The 15,457-nt window shown below is 40.3% G+C and overlaps 1 protein-coding gene across 3 annotated transcripts in view; it reads right to left on the bottom strand.

The window, feature by feature from the left end:
• The window catches only part of PRKCH (protein kinase C eta), a 365,028-nt gene that overhangs the window by 272,160 nt on the left and 77,411 nt on the right, over positions 1 to 15,457 (bottom strand). For all 3 annotated transcript variants that reach the window (XR_014059378.1, XM_081509759.1, XM_081509758.1), the window contains exon 2: positions 11,649 to 11,712. Coding sequence is in view for 2 of the 3 variants with exons in the window: in XM_081509759.1 (XP_081365885.1) it covers positions 11,649 to 11,712 (64 nt within the window). In the remaining variant the exon portion in view is untranslated. The remainder of the gene's footprint in view (positions 1 to 11,648; positions 11,713 to 15,457) is intronic.

The following is a 15,457-nucleotide window of genomic DNA, read 5'->3' as shown; positions in this document are numbered from 1 at the left end:
ATAACTACAGTTTGTCATTCTTTCAAGTAAAAATGGTGTCCCATGGGGTGAAAAAAGTAGATCAATTATCCAAGTGTTCTTTCTTGAGACACAATAGTATTGTAGTATGTAGCAGAGTGCCTTATGCACTATTGTTGTTCAGTCTCTAAGTTATGTCCGACTCTTTGCAACCCCATGGACTGCAGCACACCAGGCTTCTCTGTCCTTCACTATCCCCAGAGTTTGCTCAAACTCAAGTCCATTGAGTCAGTGATGCTATCGAACCGTCTCATCCTCTGCCACCCTCCTCTCCTTTGACTTCAATCTTTCTGAACAACAGCGTCTTTTCCAATGATTCGGCTCTTCACATCAGGTGGCCGAGGTATTGGAGCTTTAGACTCAGCATCAATCCTTCCAATGAATAATCAGGGTTGAATATTCTGGAACTCCCAGAGATCTGCAGGACCACACTTTGAGAACCATTTTAAAGTTTATCATCAATAGTCAATGAAAGTAAGAGAAGCAGTCAGGATGAAGCCAACAATGGTTGAGACATAACTAGGCAAATATAGCTATCATATGCTAACTGAACTCATTTGACTTAAAATTTTTCCAAGTTCCAGTTTAACGCTTTCATTAAGAGAACCTACTGATGATGATGGTAAAACTCAGCAAATCTCAAGCTCAGTCTTCCCAGAGTTCTCTGATCTATACCTGGTATTTAAGAAGGTGGAACCTTTCCCAGGTTACTGTCAACCTTTAGGTGTAAGAAGGGGGGAGTCCAAAGAAAGTCTCACAAAAGAACATTATCCCAAAAGAAAACAAAACTCTGCGAAGGTTGGGATTATATCACCTAAAGGACAGTTTTTACCCAAGGTAGAATAAAAAGAAAACATGGAAACACCTCCCAGATAGTTGATGGCCTAGAAAGATCTTGGACCTCAGCATCCCAGCCTGAGCTTGTGTCTGGGGTCTGGCACTCATTATTCAGGAGACCATAGCAACTCAGCAACCCTGAGCTGGATTCACCACTTGCATACTGAGGATTACATCCGCCTCAGAAGTTTGTTGTGAGGAGCAAATGAAATAACATACATGATGTCATGAACATATAGGGCAACTATTAGGAGGGTAGAGGCTATCTTGCTACTGGAAGAAAATGAAACAAGAGCTGCTATTGGTCCTTGCTCAGTTTCAGGCTGAGCACAGCGCCTGGTCTTCAGAAGGAGCTCAATAAATGAGTCTGCTCTCATAGGAAAGAGGATCAGGTCAACCACAACATGGGCAGTTTAGTCTCAATTCTTTAAAAAGATCATTTCTTTTTCCAGTTTTCCTTCTCTCCCCATTGCCTCAATGCCTCTTTGTTACCCTCCAGCCCTGTCTCCAACCCGGCAGTCATTTCCAGTGGGAGCCATAGAACTGCTTGGACCACCAGGAGAACCAAAGTAGCCACTCATCCCTCAGGTTGAATGTACAGAAAGAGTATATTTTTTTTTAAAAAAGCTAACTTTAAAAAGATATATCAACAATATGTCACCAGGCTTGAAACATGAGAAAGGAATACTGAAAACTGCCATCAGAGATGACTTTTTCCCCCTTTAAAAATAACACACAGAGACTGTGAGAAATGGTGAGTTGCAGCCTTCAAGCAGTTAAGACATGTTTCATCCGCCTTGGTGCATGAGACCATGATGATTTAGCAGAGAATATAATTACGTGTAAACCAATGGTTTGACACAGGAAATCTGAGTGAAAATTGTTCAAAAAGATCAGAATCTTACTCGACCTTATAGTGCACTGCCTTAGAAGAAAGAATACTTTTGGCAGATACCAAAATTCCAGCACTTTCCAGCCTCTCCCCAGGGAAAATGAGTACTAGCTCCAGGTAACATAATAAGAGTCTGAAAGAAGGGGGCAATTCAAAGCTTCAGTGAAGCTTTCTCCATGAGCTTCAGATCCACAAATGACAGGTTCTTTGTCAGACTGTATTTTTGTTTATCTTTTAAGAAATCACTTTTTCCTGCAAACTGGTACAGAATACTCTCAACTTTGCTTGGGGAACTTTGGGGAAAAGACGTGTCCACAAGATCCGTCTACCATTAATTCTTTTGCTTTACGTCATTCTTTGAGAAAACTATCTTAAAGTGAAACTTCCTAAGGGCAAAGTGTTATGTAATTGTTAATAGGAGATGATTTACCTGTCATTCGTTATGAGTGAGAACGTTACGACAGAACGAAAGGATTTGTCTTACTCATTTCTTCCTACCTGCAGTTTTTGACTCACAGCTTAGTATTTATTTAGAATCTTCAAAAATATTTCTGAAGCACTCCAGTCATTTCAATTTTTAACTCTTCCTCTTCATCATACATAAAAATTGGGAATTAAGGATAAAATGTATACAGATAAAAAACACCAGCTTTAATTTATAAATGGGAATAGATATCATGTGTTCAAAGTTAAAGCGTCATTTGGATGTTGCAGAGGCAACCCACATACTGTTTTTTGTTTAGGAAATAAGTATTTTAAATGTGTAATTTTGATTTCTTATTAAGGAGAATTTCAAACGCATGAAAAAGTAGTCAAACTTATAAACCTACGTGTAACTGTCATCTAGCTTCAAGAGGCAACTTGGGGCCAATCTGGTTTTATCTGTACCCTCTTTCCCCTTCTCCCACCTCTGGAATATTCTGAAGTATACCTCAGAAATCATTTTATCAGTAAACATTTCAGTACGTATCGCTCATAGATGCTCTGTTTTAAACAACCAAAATGCCACAATCACAGCTAAATAAGGTTAATAATTCCTTACTATTATGATGTATACAGTCATAAATTTTCCCAGTTGTATCCTGGGAGTTAGTTTTGCAATTCTTGCTTGATATGTTTCACATGTTGAAGATGGTTAATATGTTTCTCATTTGTTATTTTGGTTTTCTCTCCTTTTTTCCTTTTTTCTTCCAATTTTTAATCTTTTGCTATTTTTGGTTTTCCCTTCTCTTTTCTTTTTCTCTTCCAATTTTTAGTCAAAGGAAGCAAGCCTCTTGTCTTATCAAATGTTTCCACATTTTGAATTTTGCTGATTGTACCTCATGGTGTCATTTTAAATGTGTCCCTATCCCCCTATTTCCTCCACAGTGGTGGTTAGATGTGGAAACCTGACCAGATCTGGGCTTGATTTCTTGGAGAGACTACTTCACAAATGGGATGGTGTACTCCCAGGAGGCAACAGACGTCATCTGGTTCTTGCTCTATGGGCCAATCATTGAAGTATGAGATACCCTGAATACAGGCAAACTTCACTTACACAAACTACATTATCTTCAAATCTTACACTGTATTTCTTAATAGCATTACAGTGCAGCAACATCTTTTTTGATTTGTTGAGGGGATATCACTATTTTAACAATTTCTTTTGTTGCTTCTCTTCCAATTATAAAAGTGACGAGTTTAGTTCAATGCATTTTCATCAATACTTCAAACCTTTTTTTTTTTTTTGGCCACTCCATTCTTCCAGGTAAGAACTAGTCCAGCATAGTGACCATCAAACAGAGCCATAGTGACAGCATCTAGAGGCTGCATTAAAAGACCAGGTTTCTTTCATCACTTTAATAAAATTTCAGCTTGATTAGGTGGCTGATCCAGTGGTTAGCTCCAGAAAGGCTTAGCCAGAATGAAATAAAGAATGACATGAGACAGTCCTTTCAAAACAGTAAGTCAGTTCAACTGTGTCTTGGCAGCAGTGCTGAGGGGAATTCTATATCTGATCAAGAGTGATAACAGCTTTCTTAATATGAACAATGGTGATGGGTTTTTGATCCAGTTGACAATGTTATGCCTTCAGCTCTGTGACAGATTTCCATGAAGAGCTTTTCTTGCTCCATCTCAGTTTAATGTTGGGTTTTGAAGCAGGCTCATCTTCTCATCTCAGCATTAAACATAAATCTATACATAGCACATTTCTTGATCAAATTGTGAAGCTACTGCTGTTAATACCAATTTATGCGTAATTTTTTTTCTAAAAGTCTTTTATGTTCTGTCCTTTCTCCAAACTTTGTTAGCAAACATTTTGATGTCAATTTGGAAGAAGTTCTACCATTTGGTGAAACAGGCCTTAACATGCAGTAAGCACTCAAATATTATTGAATAAGTAATAAATATACTAACAAAATGAGTGTTCATTAAGTAAACCTTCAACAGAGTTTGGGTGAGTTTGACAAATTATAATCTGTGAGCCAGATTCTTAATTGTTGGTGTTCCACAGAGTTCTGCTCTTAGTCAACCTTGGTTTTCTAAATCTTCTCAGTGGGTCCCAGTCCCCCACTAGCAGCCAGAGCTATCTCACGCCTAGATCCCTTAACAAACTCTAGACTCTTATCGCTGCTAAGCATCTCCTCTTGGGTTTCTCACAAGTGTCTCAAACTCCACCTGCTCAAAGCTGAATTCATCACCTTCTACGTTTCTAGTCTGGTGAATGACTGCCTAACATCCTCTGAGCATCACCCGAGTCTCATCTTCTTCTTCCCTGACATCCCATGAATTGCCAATTCTTGCTGGTTTCAAGACCTATATATTTCTCACAGCTGTCCCCCACTCTCCATTTATCCCCACAGATTCCAACTTAACTCCAGTTCTAGTAATCTCTTAGAAAACTTTAATTGTCTCTTACTGGCTATCTATACCCGTCTCCTCTTATGATCCTAATAGCCCCCTGCCCCCAGCCCCATGTACCCATGGCTACCAAGTAAGATTTTCCCATTCCTTAAAACCCTTCACTGGCACCCCATCATGTCTGTGACCCTAGAGGTAGTGTAACCATGCAGGTTATCCTCTAACCTGGGATCCTCATGAGACTGCAAAGTGATGCTGTGAGTGGTTTACACTGGTACCACAGACAAACTCAGACTGTGCTGGGCAAACCTACGCATGCCTGCGGGCTCAGTTGTTCATCTGTGTCTGACTCTTTTCCATCCCATGGACTGTAGCCGGCCAGGCTCCTCTATCCGTGGGACTTCCTAGGCAAGAATATTGGAGTGGGTTGCCATTGCCTTCTCCAGGGGATCTTCCCAACTGAGGGTTTGAACCCACGTCTCCTGCATGGGCAGGCAGATTCTTTACCACTGAGCCATGTGCGTGAGGCCCTGCTCCCAAGTCTCTGCTGCACTTCTGGCCACACTCCCTCTCACTCAGCACCCCTCTCCCTATGGTCAGTCTGTGGAACTCTTCGCTGTTCTCTCACCCCTACGCCTGTGGACATGCTATCTGCCGCTCTTGAACTTTCTCCTCCGCCAGCAATATTTCTATTGATTGTTCCACCATGCTCCTCCCCAGTGGATCTTCCTCTAAAATCTCCTGGCTGATCTGATCACATGTTCCTGCCGGCCAGCACCATGCCTTAGACTTATTCCTGTGCTGGGCCCTGGGCCTCTGCACTGTACATGTGGGCTGCATCTGCCCACAGCAGATGAGCTCGTTCCAGTGTCCGTATCTTGTTCATCTTTCTATCCCCAGCATCTGTGATGAGATCACAGGTCTGTACCCAGCAGGCATAGCTCATGTCATTTCTCATGTCACTTCTCATGTCACATCTTATATTTAATAAAAACTCTTTTGCCTTAGCTGCAAATTCAGCACAATTAATGAAAGATGAGAAGATGAGACAGGATAAAATAAGGAGCAGCCAGCAGCTCCTAATGCCAGTATTGTATATCACAGACCAGACCTCCATTTAAGCAATTGCTTTTTAAAGGAGAGCCTTGGAATTATGGCATCTCGGTTAATGGCAGAAGCCCTAGAGTAGAGTAGAGGCCATGAAAGGGAAACAGGCATGGCGATAAGCCAACATCACATTAGAAACTGTCCACTAAATTCTTGAGGCTTCTAGTATAAATGAAAAACAGTGTCAAAACAAAATACACCTGCTGAGTATACATGGGTGCCAGGCAGGGGTGAGGAGAATGACAGTAATCCTGCTGCCATGACAACAGGAACATGGATCTGTGCCTTCATAGAACAGTTTGCAAAGCACTTTCCTACACATTCTATCATCTGACCTTCAAAACAACCCTGTGAGATAGATCAGATGTATACCGAGGCTCAACCAACATTTCTTTTTTAACTTTTATTTTACATTATAGCTGATTCACAATGTTGTCTTAGTTTCTGCTGCACAGCAAAGTGATTCAGTCATACACATATCTATTCGTTTTTCAGATTCTTTTCACATACAGGTTATTACAGAATATTGAGTAGAGTTCTCTGTGCTATACAGTAGGTCTTTCTTCTCTATTTTAAATATAGCAGTGTGTATATGCTCTTCTGTGTATTCTTGCCACCTCTTCTTAATATCTTCTGCTTCTGTTGGGTCCATACCATTTCTGTCCTTTACTGAGCCCATCTTTGCATGAACTGTTCCCTTGGTATCTCTGATTTTCTTGAAAAGATCTCTAGACTTTCCCATTCTGTTGTTTTCCTCTATTTCTTTGCATTGATCACTGAGGAAGCCTTTCTTATCTCTCCTTGCTATTCTTTGGAACTCTGCATTCAAATGAGTATATCTTTCCTTTTCTCCTTTGCCTTTCGCTTCTCTTCTATTCACAGCTACCTGTAAGGCCTCCTCAGACAACCATTTTGCTTTTTTGCATCTCTTTTCCTTGTGAATGGTCTTGATCCCTGCCTCCTGTACAATGTCACGAACCTCTGCCCACAGTTCTTCAGGCACTCTATCAGATCTAATTCCTTGAATCTATTTGTCACTTCCACTGTATAATCATAAGGGATTTGATTTAGGTCATACCTGAATGGTCTAGTGGTTTTCCCTACTTTCTTCAGTTTAAGTCTGAATTTGGCAATAAGGAGTTCATGATCTGAGCCACAGTCAGCTCCCAGTCTTTTTTTGCTGACTATATAGAACTTCTCCATCTTTGGCTGCAAAGAATATAATCAATCTGATTTCGGTGTTGACCATCTGGTGATGTCCATGTGTAGAGTCGTCTCTTGTGTTGTTGGAATAGGGTGTTTGCTATGACCAGTGCGTCCTCTTGGCAAAACTCTTTTAGCCTTTGCCCTGCTTCATTCTGTACTCCAATGCCAAATTTGCCTGTTACTCCAGGTGTGTCTTGACTTCCTACTTTTGCATTCCAGTCCCCTATAATGAAAAGGACATCTTTTGGAGGTGTTAGTTCTAGAAGGTCTTGTAGGTCTTTATAGAACCATTCAACTTCAGCTTCTTCAGCATTACGGGTTGGCGCATAGACTTGGATAACTGTGATACTGAATGGTTTGCTTGGAAACGAACAAAGATCATTCTGTTGTTTTTGAGATTGCATCCAAGTACTGCATTTCAGACTGTTTTGTTCACTATGATGGCTACTACATTTCTTCTAAGGGATTCTTGCCCACGGTAGTAGATATAATGGTCATCTGAGTTAAATTCATCCATTCCAGTCCATTTTAGTTTGCTGATTCCTAAAATGTTGATGTTCACTTCTGTTTGACCACTTCAATTTGCCTTGAATCATGGACCTAACATTCCAGGTTCCTATGCAATATTGCTATTTACAGCATCAGACTTTACTTCCATCACCAGTCACATCCACTGGTTCCAAATACGGAAAGGAGTATGTCAAGACTGCATATTGTCACCCTGCTTATTTAACTTATATGCAGTGTACATCATGAGAAACGTTGGGCTGGAGGAAGCACAAGCTGGAATCAAGATTGCAAGGAGAAATATCAATAAACCTCAGATATGCAGATGACACCACCCTTACAGCAGAAAGTGAAGAAGAATTAAAGGGCCTCTTGATAAAAGTGAAAGAGGAGAGTGAAAATTTGGCTTAAAACTCAACATTCAGAAAACTAAGATCATGGCATCTGGTCCTATCACTTCATGGCAAATAGATGGGGAAACAGTGGAAACAGTGAGAGACTTTATTTTGGGGGGCTCCAAAATCACTACAGGTGGTGACTGCAGCCATGAAATTAAAAGACACTTGCTCCTTGGAAGAAAAGTTATGACAACCTTACTTTGCCAACAAAGGCCCATCTAGTCAAAGCTATGGTTTTTCCAGTAGTCATATATGGATGTGAGAGTTGGAATGTAAAGAAAGCTGACTGCTGAAGAATTGATGCTTTTAAACTGTGGTGTTGGAGAAGACTCTTGAGAATCCCTTGGACTGCAAGGAAATGCAACTAGTCCATCATAAAGGAAATCAGTCTTGAACATTCATTGGAAGGACTGATGCTGAAGCAAGCTCCAATACTTTGGCTACCTGATGCGAAGAATGGACTCATTTGAAAAGACCCTGATGCTGGGAAAGATTGAAGGCAGGAGAAGAAGGGAATGACAGAGGATGAGATGGTTGGATGGCATCACGGACTCAATGGACATGAGTTTGAGTAAACTCCGGGAGTTGGCGACGGACAGGGAGGCCTGGCATGCTGCAGTCCATGGGGTCGCAAAGAGTCGGACGTGACTGAGCGACTGAACTGAACTGACTGAATTGAGTGTGTATATGTTAATCCCAACCTCCTAATTTATCCTTCCCTCACCCTCACTTTCCCCTTTGGCAACTATAAGTTTATTTTCTGAATCTGTGAATCTGTTTCTGTTTCGTAAATAAGTTCGTTTGTATCATTTTTTTTAGATTCCACATATAAATGATATCATATGATATTTGTCTTTGTCTGACTTATTTCCTTTAATGTGATAATCTGTAGGTCCATCCATGTTGCTGCAAATGGCATTATTTCATTCTTTCATCAACCAACATTTCTTGAGCCTTGACAATCCCTCTGGGATCCCAGGCCAACGCCCCCTTCACAGCCTGAGCCACACCAGGCAAGCCTGACCACACTTTGCTTCTTTATGTAAAGTTCTCCAGTACCCCAGGTGGGAATTAGAGCTCCAAATGTTCTACCAGCCGACCTGTCACCTGATAGCCAGAGATGATCTAGGGTGGCTGACAGGAGAGAGGCCAAACCAGGGACATTCTCACAGAGCCAGGTCCATGTGCTGCCACAGCTGAGGCAGCAGTGTGGGGGCTGGGGAGCTCTATTCCCTCCTTGCATAACACGCACAGAGACAGGCATCACATTCTCTGCATCTGACAAGGAAGCTGTGCCCTAAGGCGGCAGCAACGTGCCAGCTCAAGTTGAGCCCCAGCCTAGGAGCTAAACTGACAAGATAAGGCTCCCACAGACAGGGAGATCAGCTCTGAGCTTCTAACATACAGCCCACACAGTGATGCTATACATCCTGAAACCTGAACATTAAAAATCTCCTTCTCATGGGTAAAACAGCCCTTTTAACATCATTTAAAAATACACAGGCACACCTAAGAGGGGTAGAATGCTAAGATATCGATCACTATCACTTTAGTGTGAATTAGCCCATGAATTCCCTGTCTTGCTTATTAGCAAGTGTTCCTGGAGAGAGGAGATCACTGAGCATCTTTCTGGAGTAAGAGACATCTGAAGACAGAGAACAGAAGGACTAACTTAAAGGGGAGGTGGAATTACCAAAGATGAACTTGGCCTGCCTCGCCATTTTACCCAGGGTCACCTCTGAAAGGAATATTAATTATTGCAATGGCCTAGTAAGAACTCACCCCGAGTTAACACTTGACATTCCTTTCTTATCACTATAACTAATAAGTTGACGCTATGAGAATATTGAGGACCATTCCAGCACCCTTGTTCTGATTTTTCTAGTGTACAATTAAGGAAGATAGAAACGTAATAAAATTTATTCTTAGAGAGCCAGTATAACTCTAAAAAGAGATGTCACGTAACAACAACAGCACCATCAGACCTGGTCTAACACACATGGCCTTACTCCTCTGGCCCCTTGCAACTTAGTGCAGCATATTCAGAATCTCACCCACTCCTCATTCATGCCTCTATACTCACTGCTGGGTTTGTCTATACCATGGTTGTACCCATCTTCCATGTGCTGTAAGAATGTTCTATCAGCAATGTTCTGTAATATTACATTATATTTTATTTGACGGAGTTATGAGCAGATTCATTTTTTCTCACGAATCCTGTTTGTTCAAAATGTCAAGCAAAACCAAAAGACTTGTGAGCAGGCAGAAGATCCCTAGACTATAACTTGGACAGTTTTTTCATGTTCAAGTAACCCAAGTTTCTGCTAATTTCAATATCAGAGCAAAAAGATAAGATGCAACAATTGAGACAAGTTGAAAAATATTAACCTTAAGATAATTTTCCCACATGAAGGAGAAGGGTTGAATGGGATAAGAGAAAATCATTTCTCAAAGGTGTCACCAATTTGCAAAATGCCAACACCAAACAGACAAACCATAAAGCCACACCTCTACAGACCTTTGCAAGAATTTTAGTAATAGTAGAATAACTTGCAAAGGACTAACCCTGCCAACAAAAACAATTAAATATTTAGAGATATATTCTAAAACAATTAATTGGAAACATTGGAAAGCCACTAGAAAAGGGACAGAAATTGCAAGGAATTTGATATGCAAATTAATACCACAAGTTATCTTTCCATAGCCACCAGCATGTCTAAAATTAAAGAGAATTACCACATCAAATGTTGGTGAGGACATGGAGTAATTAGAACTGTCAAACATTGCTGGTGGGAATATAAGAATACAACTACTTTGGAAAATCATGTGAGTTTCCTATAAAGTTAAACATGTATCTACTCTGTTATTCAGCAATTCCACTGCTAGGCATTTACCCAAGAGAAATCAAGGTGTAATTTATGTACAAGAATATTTATGGAGGCATTCTTCATAATAACCCCAAACAGGGAAAACTCCAAAACGTCCATCAGGACAAGAATGAGCAAAGAAAATTGTGCTACATTTATAGAATGGAATATTCAGCAATAAAAAAGAATAGAATACTAATATACACAATGACATGAATAGATCTCACAGAAATTGTGCTGAGCAAAATCAATCAGACACAGAAGAGAACATGTTATATAGTTCCACTTACATAAACTTCCAGAATAGACAAAACTAAACTACAGTGAAAAAACAAAACAAAATATTGCACTTACCATCTATGGCAGCAGGGGATTAACTAGGAAAGGACACAGGGAACTTTCAGAAGGATGGAAATGTTATGTCTTGGATTACAGTGCTAGTTACATGGTTGTACGCATTTGTCAAAATCAAATTCTTCACTTCTGATCTAGTCAATTCACTGTATATAAATTTTACCTCAATTAAAAATAAAGGAAAGTGGGAGGTGAGGGTAGTGTCAGGGGAAGAGGGAAAGAATCATTCAAAGGACAGGATGAGATAAACATTATAAGGAAAAGAATATGATTCTTCAATTTGTAATACATTAAGAGGCAAACTAAAGGTTTGGCCCAAAGCCAAAAATTTAAGTACAGTTTAATAGACATGAACCAAAAAGGCGAGAACTTCTTGAACTAAGAAGATGATGAATAAAAAATAAAACACAAGATTGCCAGAATTAGCAAATATATTTGCTATGGCAACCAAAACCAATAGACCATTAAGCAATAAAATACCAACCAGCCTAATTTAAACAGTTAATTTTTTAAAGTATCTTTTATAAAATATTCTTTTTATAATTTCTATGATAGAAATTCCTATTGAGTATGAACTCAATAGTACACAAATACCAGAAACCACCCCAAATTCATTCTTACCTTCAGTGAAACTCCCTGTTAGAGTTATTACGACAAATACTTTCCCTTCTGGCTCCAGATCCACCTAGAAAGAGAGGGAAAAATATGTTATATTCTAATTTTGAAGTATTCTTTTGGTGGATCTCAAATAATTCTTTACAGACAGGCCTCAATGTGCAAATCACAGCCACAGATCAGATCTAAGTCTTTCCTCAAACAGTAGATGGGCAAGAAACAAGTAACAGTGTGAGAAGTTGTAAAGGATGAAAAACAGATCTGAATGAAACTATCCTTGCAATGTTTCCCCTCTCTTGAAATTTTTCCTCTTCCATTTTGGCTCTTTGAGATATTGATAAGCATTCATACACAAGGTCACCGTTTCTCAAACATCCCTAACTGATATGCAGCATTAGTAAGAACAATATTTTGCTAAACCACGTGGCAAGTGTATAAAGTAGAGAAATAATGGTAACACAAAAGGCTATGAAGCAATGTGGTGTGGTCAGCTGCACACCTGTAGTTTTGGGAAGTAGAGAGCTTGACTGGAGGAGTGCTGTCTCTGTCTATACCATGTCCACTTGAGTGCAATTCATCTTCAGGAAGCACCAGCAGAGGCAGTACAGATGCTGTGCATTCACTACTCTCAACTCTTCACAGGAACATCAAGGTTCCTTTCTGTTCTCACCTACGAGCTGAGAAAACAAGATGGACATCCTGCCAATGAGGCAGCTGGACGTCTTCTCGCTAGATCCCATCCTCTGAAAACACGCCCATCTCCCAAAAGCCTTCACTCAGCATGGCCCCAGGACGGGCAGTGCCCTCCATGTCTGCTCTGACCACATGGGCCAAGGTAGGCAGGCTCTGCCCTCTTCATGCCAACATTGAACTACCCCTGGACACCTCTAAGCCATGGATTGTGATACATAAATTTACACAAATACATAAATTTACAATATCTTAATTGTAATTAAATATATAAATTTACAATTGTCCTTAAATATTTGTTGGCCAAGCCCAAATGAACTTCTTGGCCAACCCAATAAAGACCTCATCAAGTTTAGCCCATGACTTCAGTTCTGCCTTTGACCTGAAGACAGAAAGGTCTGGAGAAGTTGAGTATAGATATGGATGGTATTTTGAGTAGAATATTAAATTTAAATGAGCTGCAAATCATATGGTACAGTGTTCAAACTAGATCAGAACATATAGACTCCAGTCTGACTGGCACAGTGGCTCTGGGCAAGATCTTAACCATCCCCTGTTTCACTGCTCACATCTCCAAGTCCATGATATCATTTCTGACATTGCTCCCATGAGACAACCTCAAAGAACTTTGACAGTACTATTTACTGCTTGTACTATACCAACAGGTGACTCATACTGAAGGGAAAAAAATGCATTGACCATACGCTAGCTCACTGCCACCTGTCTTTAAACACTACACCCTGCTTATACTTTTTCAAAAGTACTGACAAACAGTACAAAAGTACTATTTTGTACTGACTCAGAAAGCTTCATCTACATAAGAGCTGATTCTTATAAACTCTGCCTTTCTCTGCCTTCAGTCTACTACTATCAACGTGGTTACCGCACTGTAATTCACCCCAGTGTTCAAACCAGCTTCTTTCATCACGACTACTGCTAACTTAACAATACCCCCTTAACTACCTTAACACCATTTGTGAACCTTTATAGAACAGCTCTGAAAATAGAACTCTCTGGAGAGATGACTAAACAGGATGTCAGTCTCTAATTGTCTCTACTCTCTGCCTTGACTTGTTTCAAGTCAAAAATATGTTATTTTTAAAAGCCACTCCCTCATCTTCAATATAAAACCCTGTCAGAGCCACACACATGCACACACACTGACCTAACAACATCAACTGCTGCTGGCAGAGAAGGAGCTGCTGCCAGCCTCCAGACAGACAGACTGCCAGGCCACCTCTGTGACCCAACACGTAAACTCCCTCCAACACTGTCTGATGGCCTACAAAGAAGGTCCCTCCACCCTGCGGGTCAGAAGCTGCTCTGACAGACAGCGGGAGACTCCAGCACGGAGAACCAGGAGCTCTCACAGTGCAACAGGTTTGATCCTCAATTTCGACCCAAGCCACCATCGTGGTGGAAAAGCCAGACTCAAATACCATCTGTTATCCAAGTTCATCTAAGACCTCTGACCTTAGAACAAGATTTTACCAACTACATGTCAAGATTCATAAGTGAGACATGAAAATCATGTGATGAGTTTCATACAACAGAGATTTTTTTTTTTTTTAATTAGTTTATTTTCTATTTTTTTTTTCCTGTTTTTTTTTTTTTATAAATTTATTTATTTTAGTTGGGGGCTAATTACTTTACAATATTGTAATAGTTTTTGCCATACATTGACATGAATCAGCCATGGGTTTACATGTGTTCCCCTTCCCGGACCCCCCACCCACCTCCCTCCCCATCCCATCCTTCTGGATCATCCCATTGCCCCGGCCCTGAGCCCTTGTCACATGCATCGAACATGGAATGGTGCTCTGTTTCACATATGACAATACACATGTCTCAATGCCATTCTCCCAGAACGTCCCACCCTCACCTTCTCCCTCAGAGTCCATATAATTGTTCCATGCATCTGTGTCTCTTATTCTGTCTCGCATATAGGGTTATCGTTACCATCTTTCAAATTCCATATATATGCATTAGTATACTGTATTGGTGTTTTTCTTTCTGGCTTACTTCACTCTGTATAATGGGCTCCAGTTTCATCCATCTCAGTAGAACCGATTCAAATGTATTTTTTTAATGGCTGAGTAATATTCCATTGTGTATATGTACCACAGCTTCCTTATCCATTCGTCTGCTGATGGACATCTAGGTTGCTTCCATGTCCTGGCTATTGTAAACAGTGCTGCGATGAACATTGGGGTACACGCGTCTCTTTCAATTCTGGTTTCCTCGGTGTATATGCCCAGCAGTGGGATTGCTGGGTCATATGGCAGTTCTATTCCCAGTTTTTTAAGGAATCTCCACACTGTTCTCCATAGTGGCTGTACTAGTTTGCATTCCCACCAACAGTGTAAGAGGGTTCCCTTTTCTCCACACCCTCTCCAGCATTTATTGCTTGTAGACTTTTGGATAGCAGCCATTCTGACTGGTGTGAAATGATACCTCATTGTGGTTTTGATTTGCATTTCTCTAATAATGAGTGATGTTGAGCATCTTTTCATGTGTTTGTTAGCCATCTGTATGTCTTCTTTGGAGAAATGTCTGTTTAGTTCTTTGGCCCATTTTTTGATCGGGTCGCTTATTTTTCGGGAATACAGCTGCAGAAGTTGCTTGTATATTTTTGAGATTAATTGTTTGTCTGTTGCTTCATTTGCTATTATTTTCTCCCATTCTGAAGGCTGTCTTTTCACCTTGCTTATAGTTTCCTTTGTTGTGCAAAAGCTTTTAATTTTAATTAGGTCCCATTTGTTTATTTTTGCTTTTATTTCCAATATTCTAGGAGGTGGGTCATGGAGGATCCTGCTGTGATTTATGTCGGAGAGTGTTTTGCCTATGTTTTCCTCTAGGAGTTTTATTGTTTCTGGTCTTACGTTTAGATCTTTAATCCATTTTGAGTTTATTTTTGTGTACGGTGTTAGGAAGTGTTCTAGTTTCATTCTTTTACAAGTGGTTGACCAGTTTTCCCAGCACCACTTGTTAAAGAGATTGTCTTTTCTCCATTGTATATTCTTGCCTCCTTTGTCGAAGATAAGGTGTCCATATGTGCGTGGGTTTATCTCTGGGCTTTCTATTTTGTTCCATTGATCTATATTTCTATCTTTGTGCCAATACCA

This window comes from Giraffa tippelskirchi, chromosome 7 (assembly GCF_054371585.1).
Source record: "Giraffa tippelskirchi isolate mGirTip1 chromosome 7, T2T-mGirTip1v1.2.pri, whole genome shotgun sequence".
NCBI lineage: Eukaryota > Metazoa > Chordata > Mammalia > Artiodactyla > Giraffidae > Giraffa > Giraffa tippelskirchi.
This window is presented reverse-complemented; position numbering and strand designations above follow the sequence as displayed.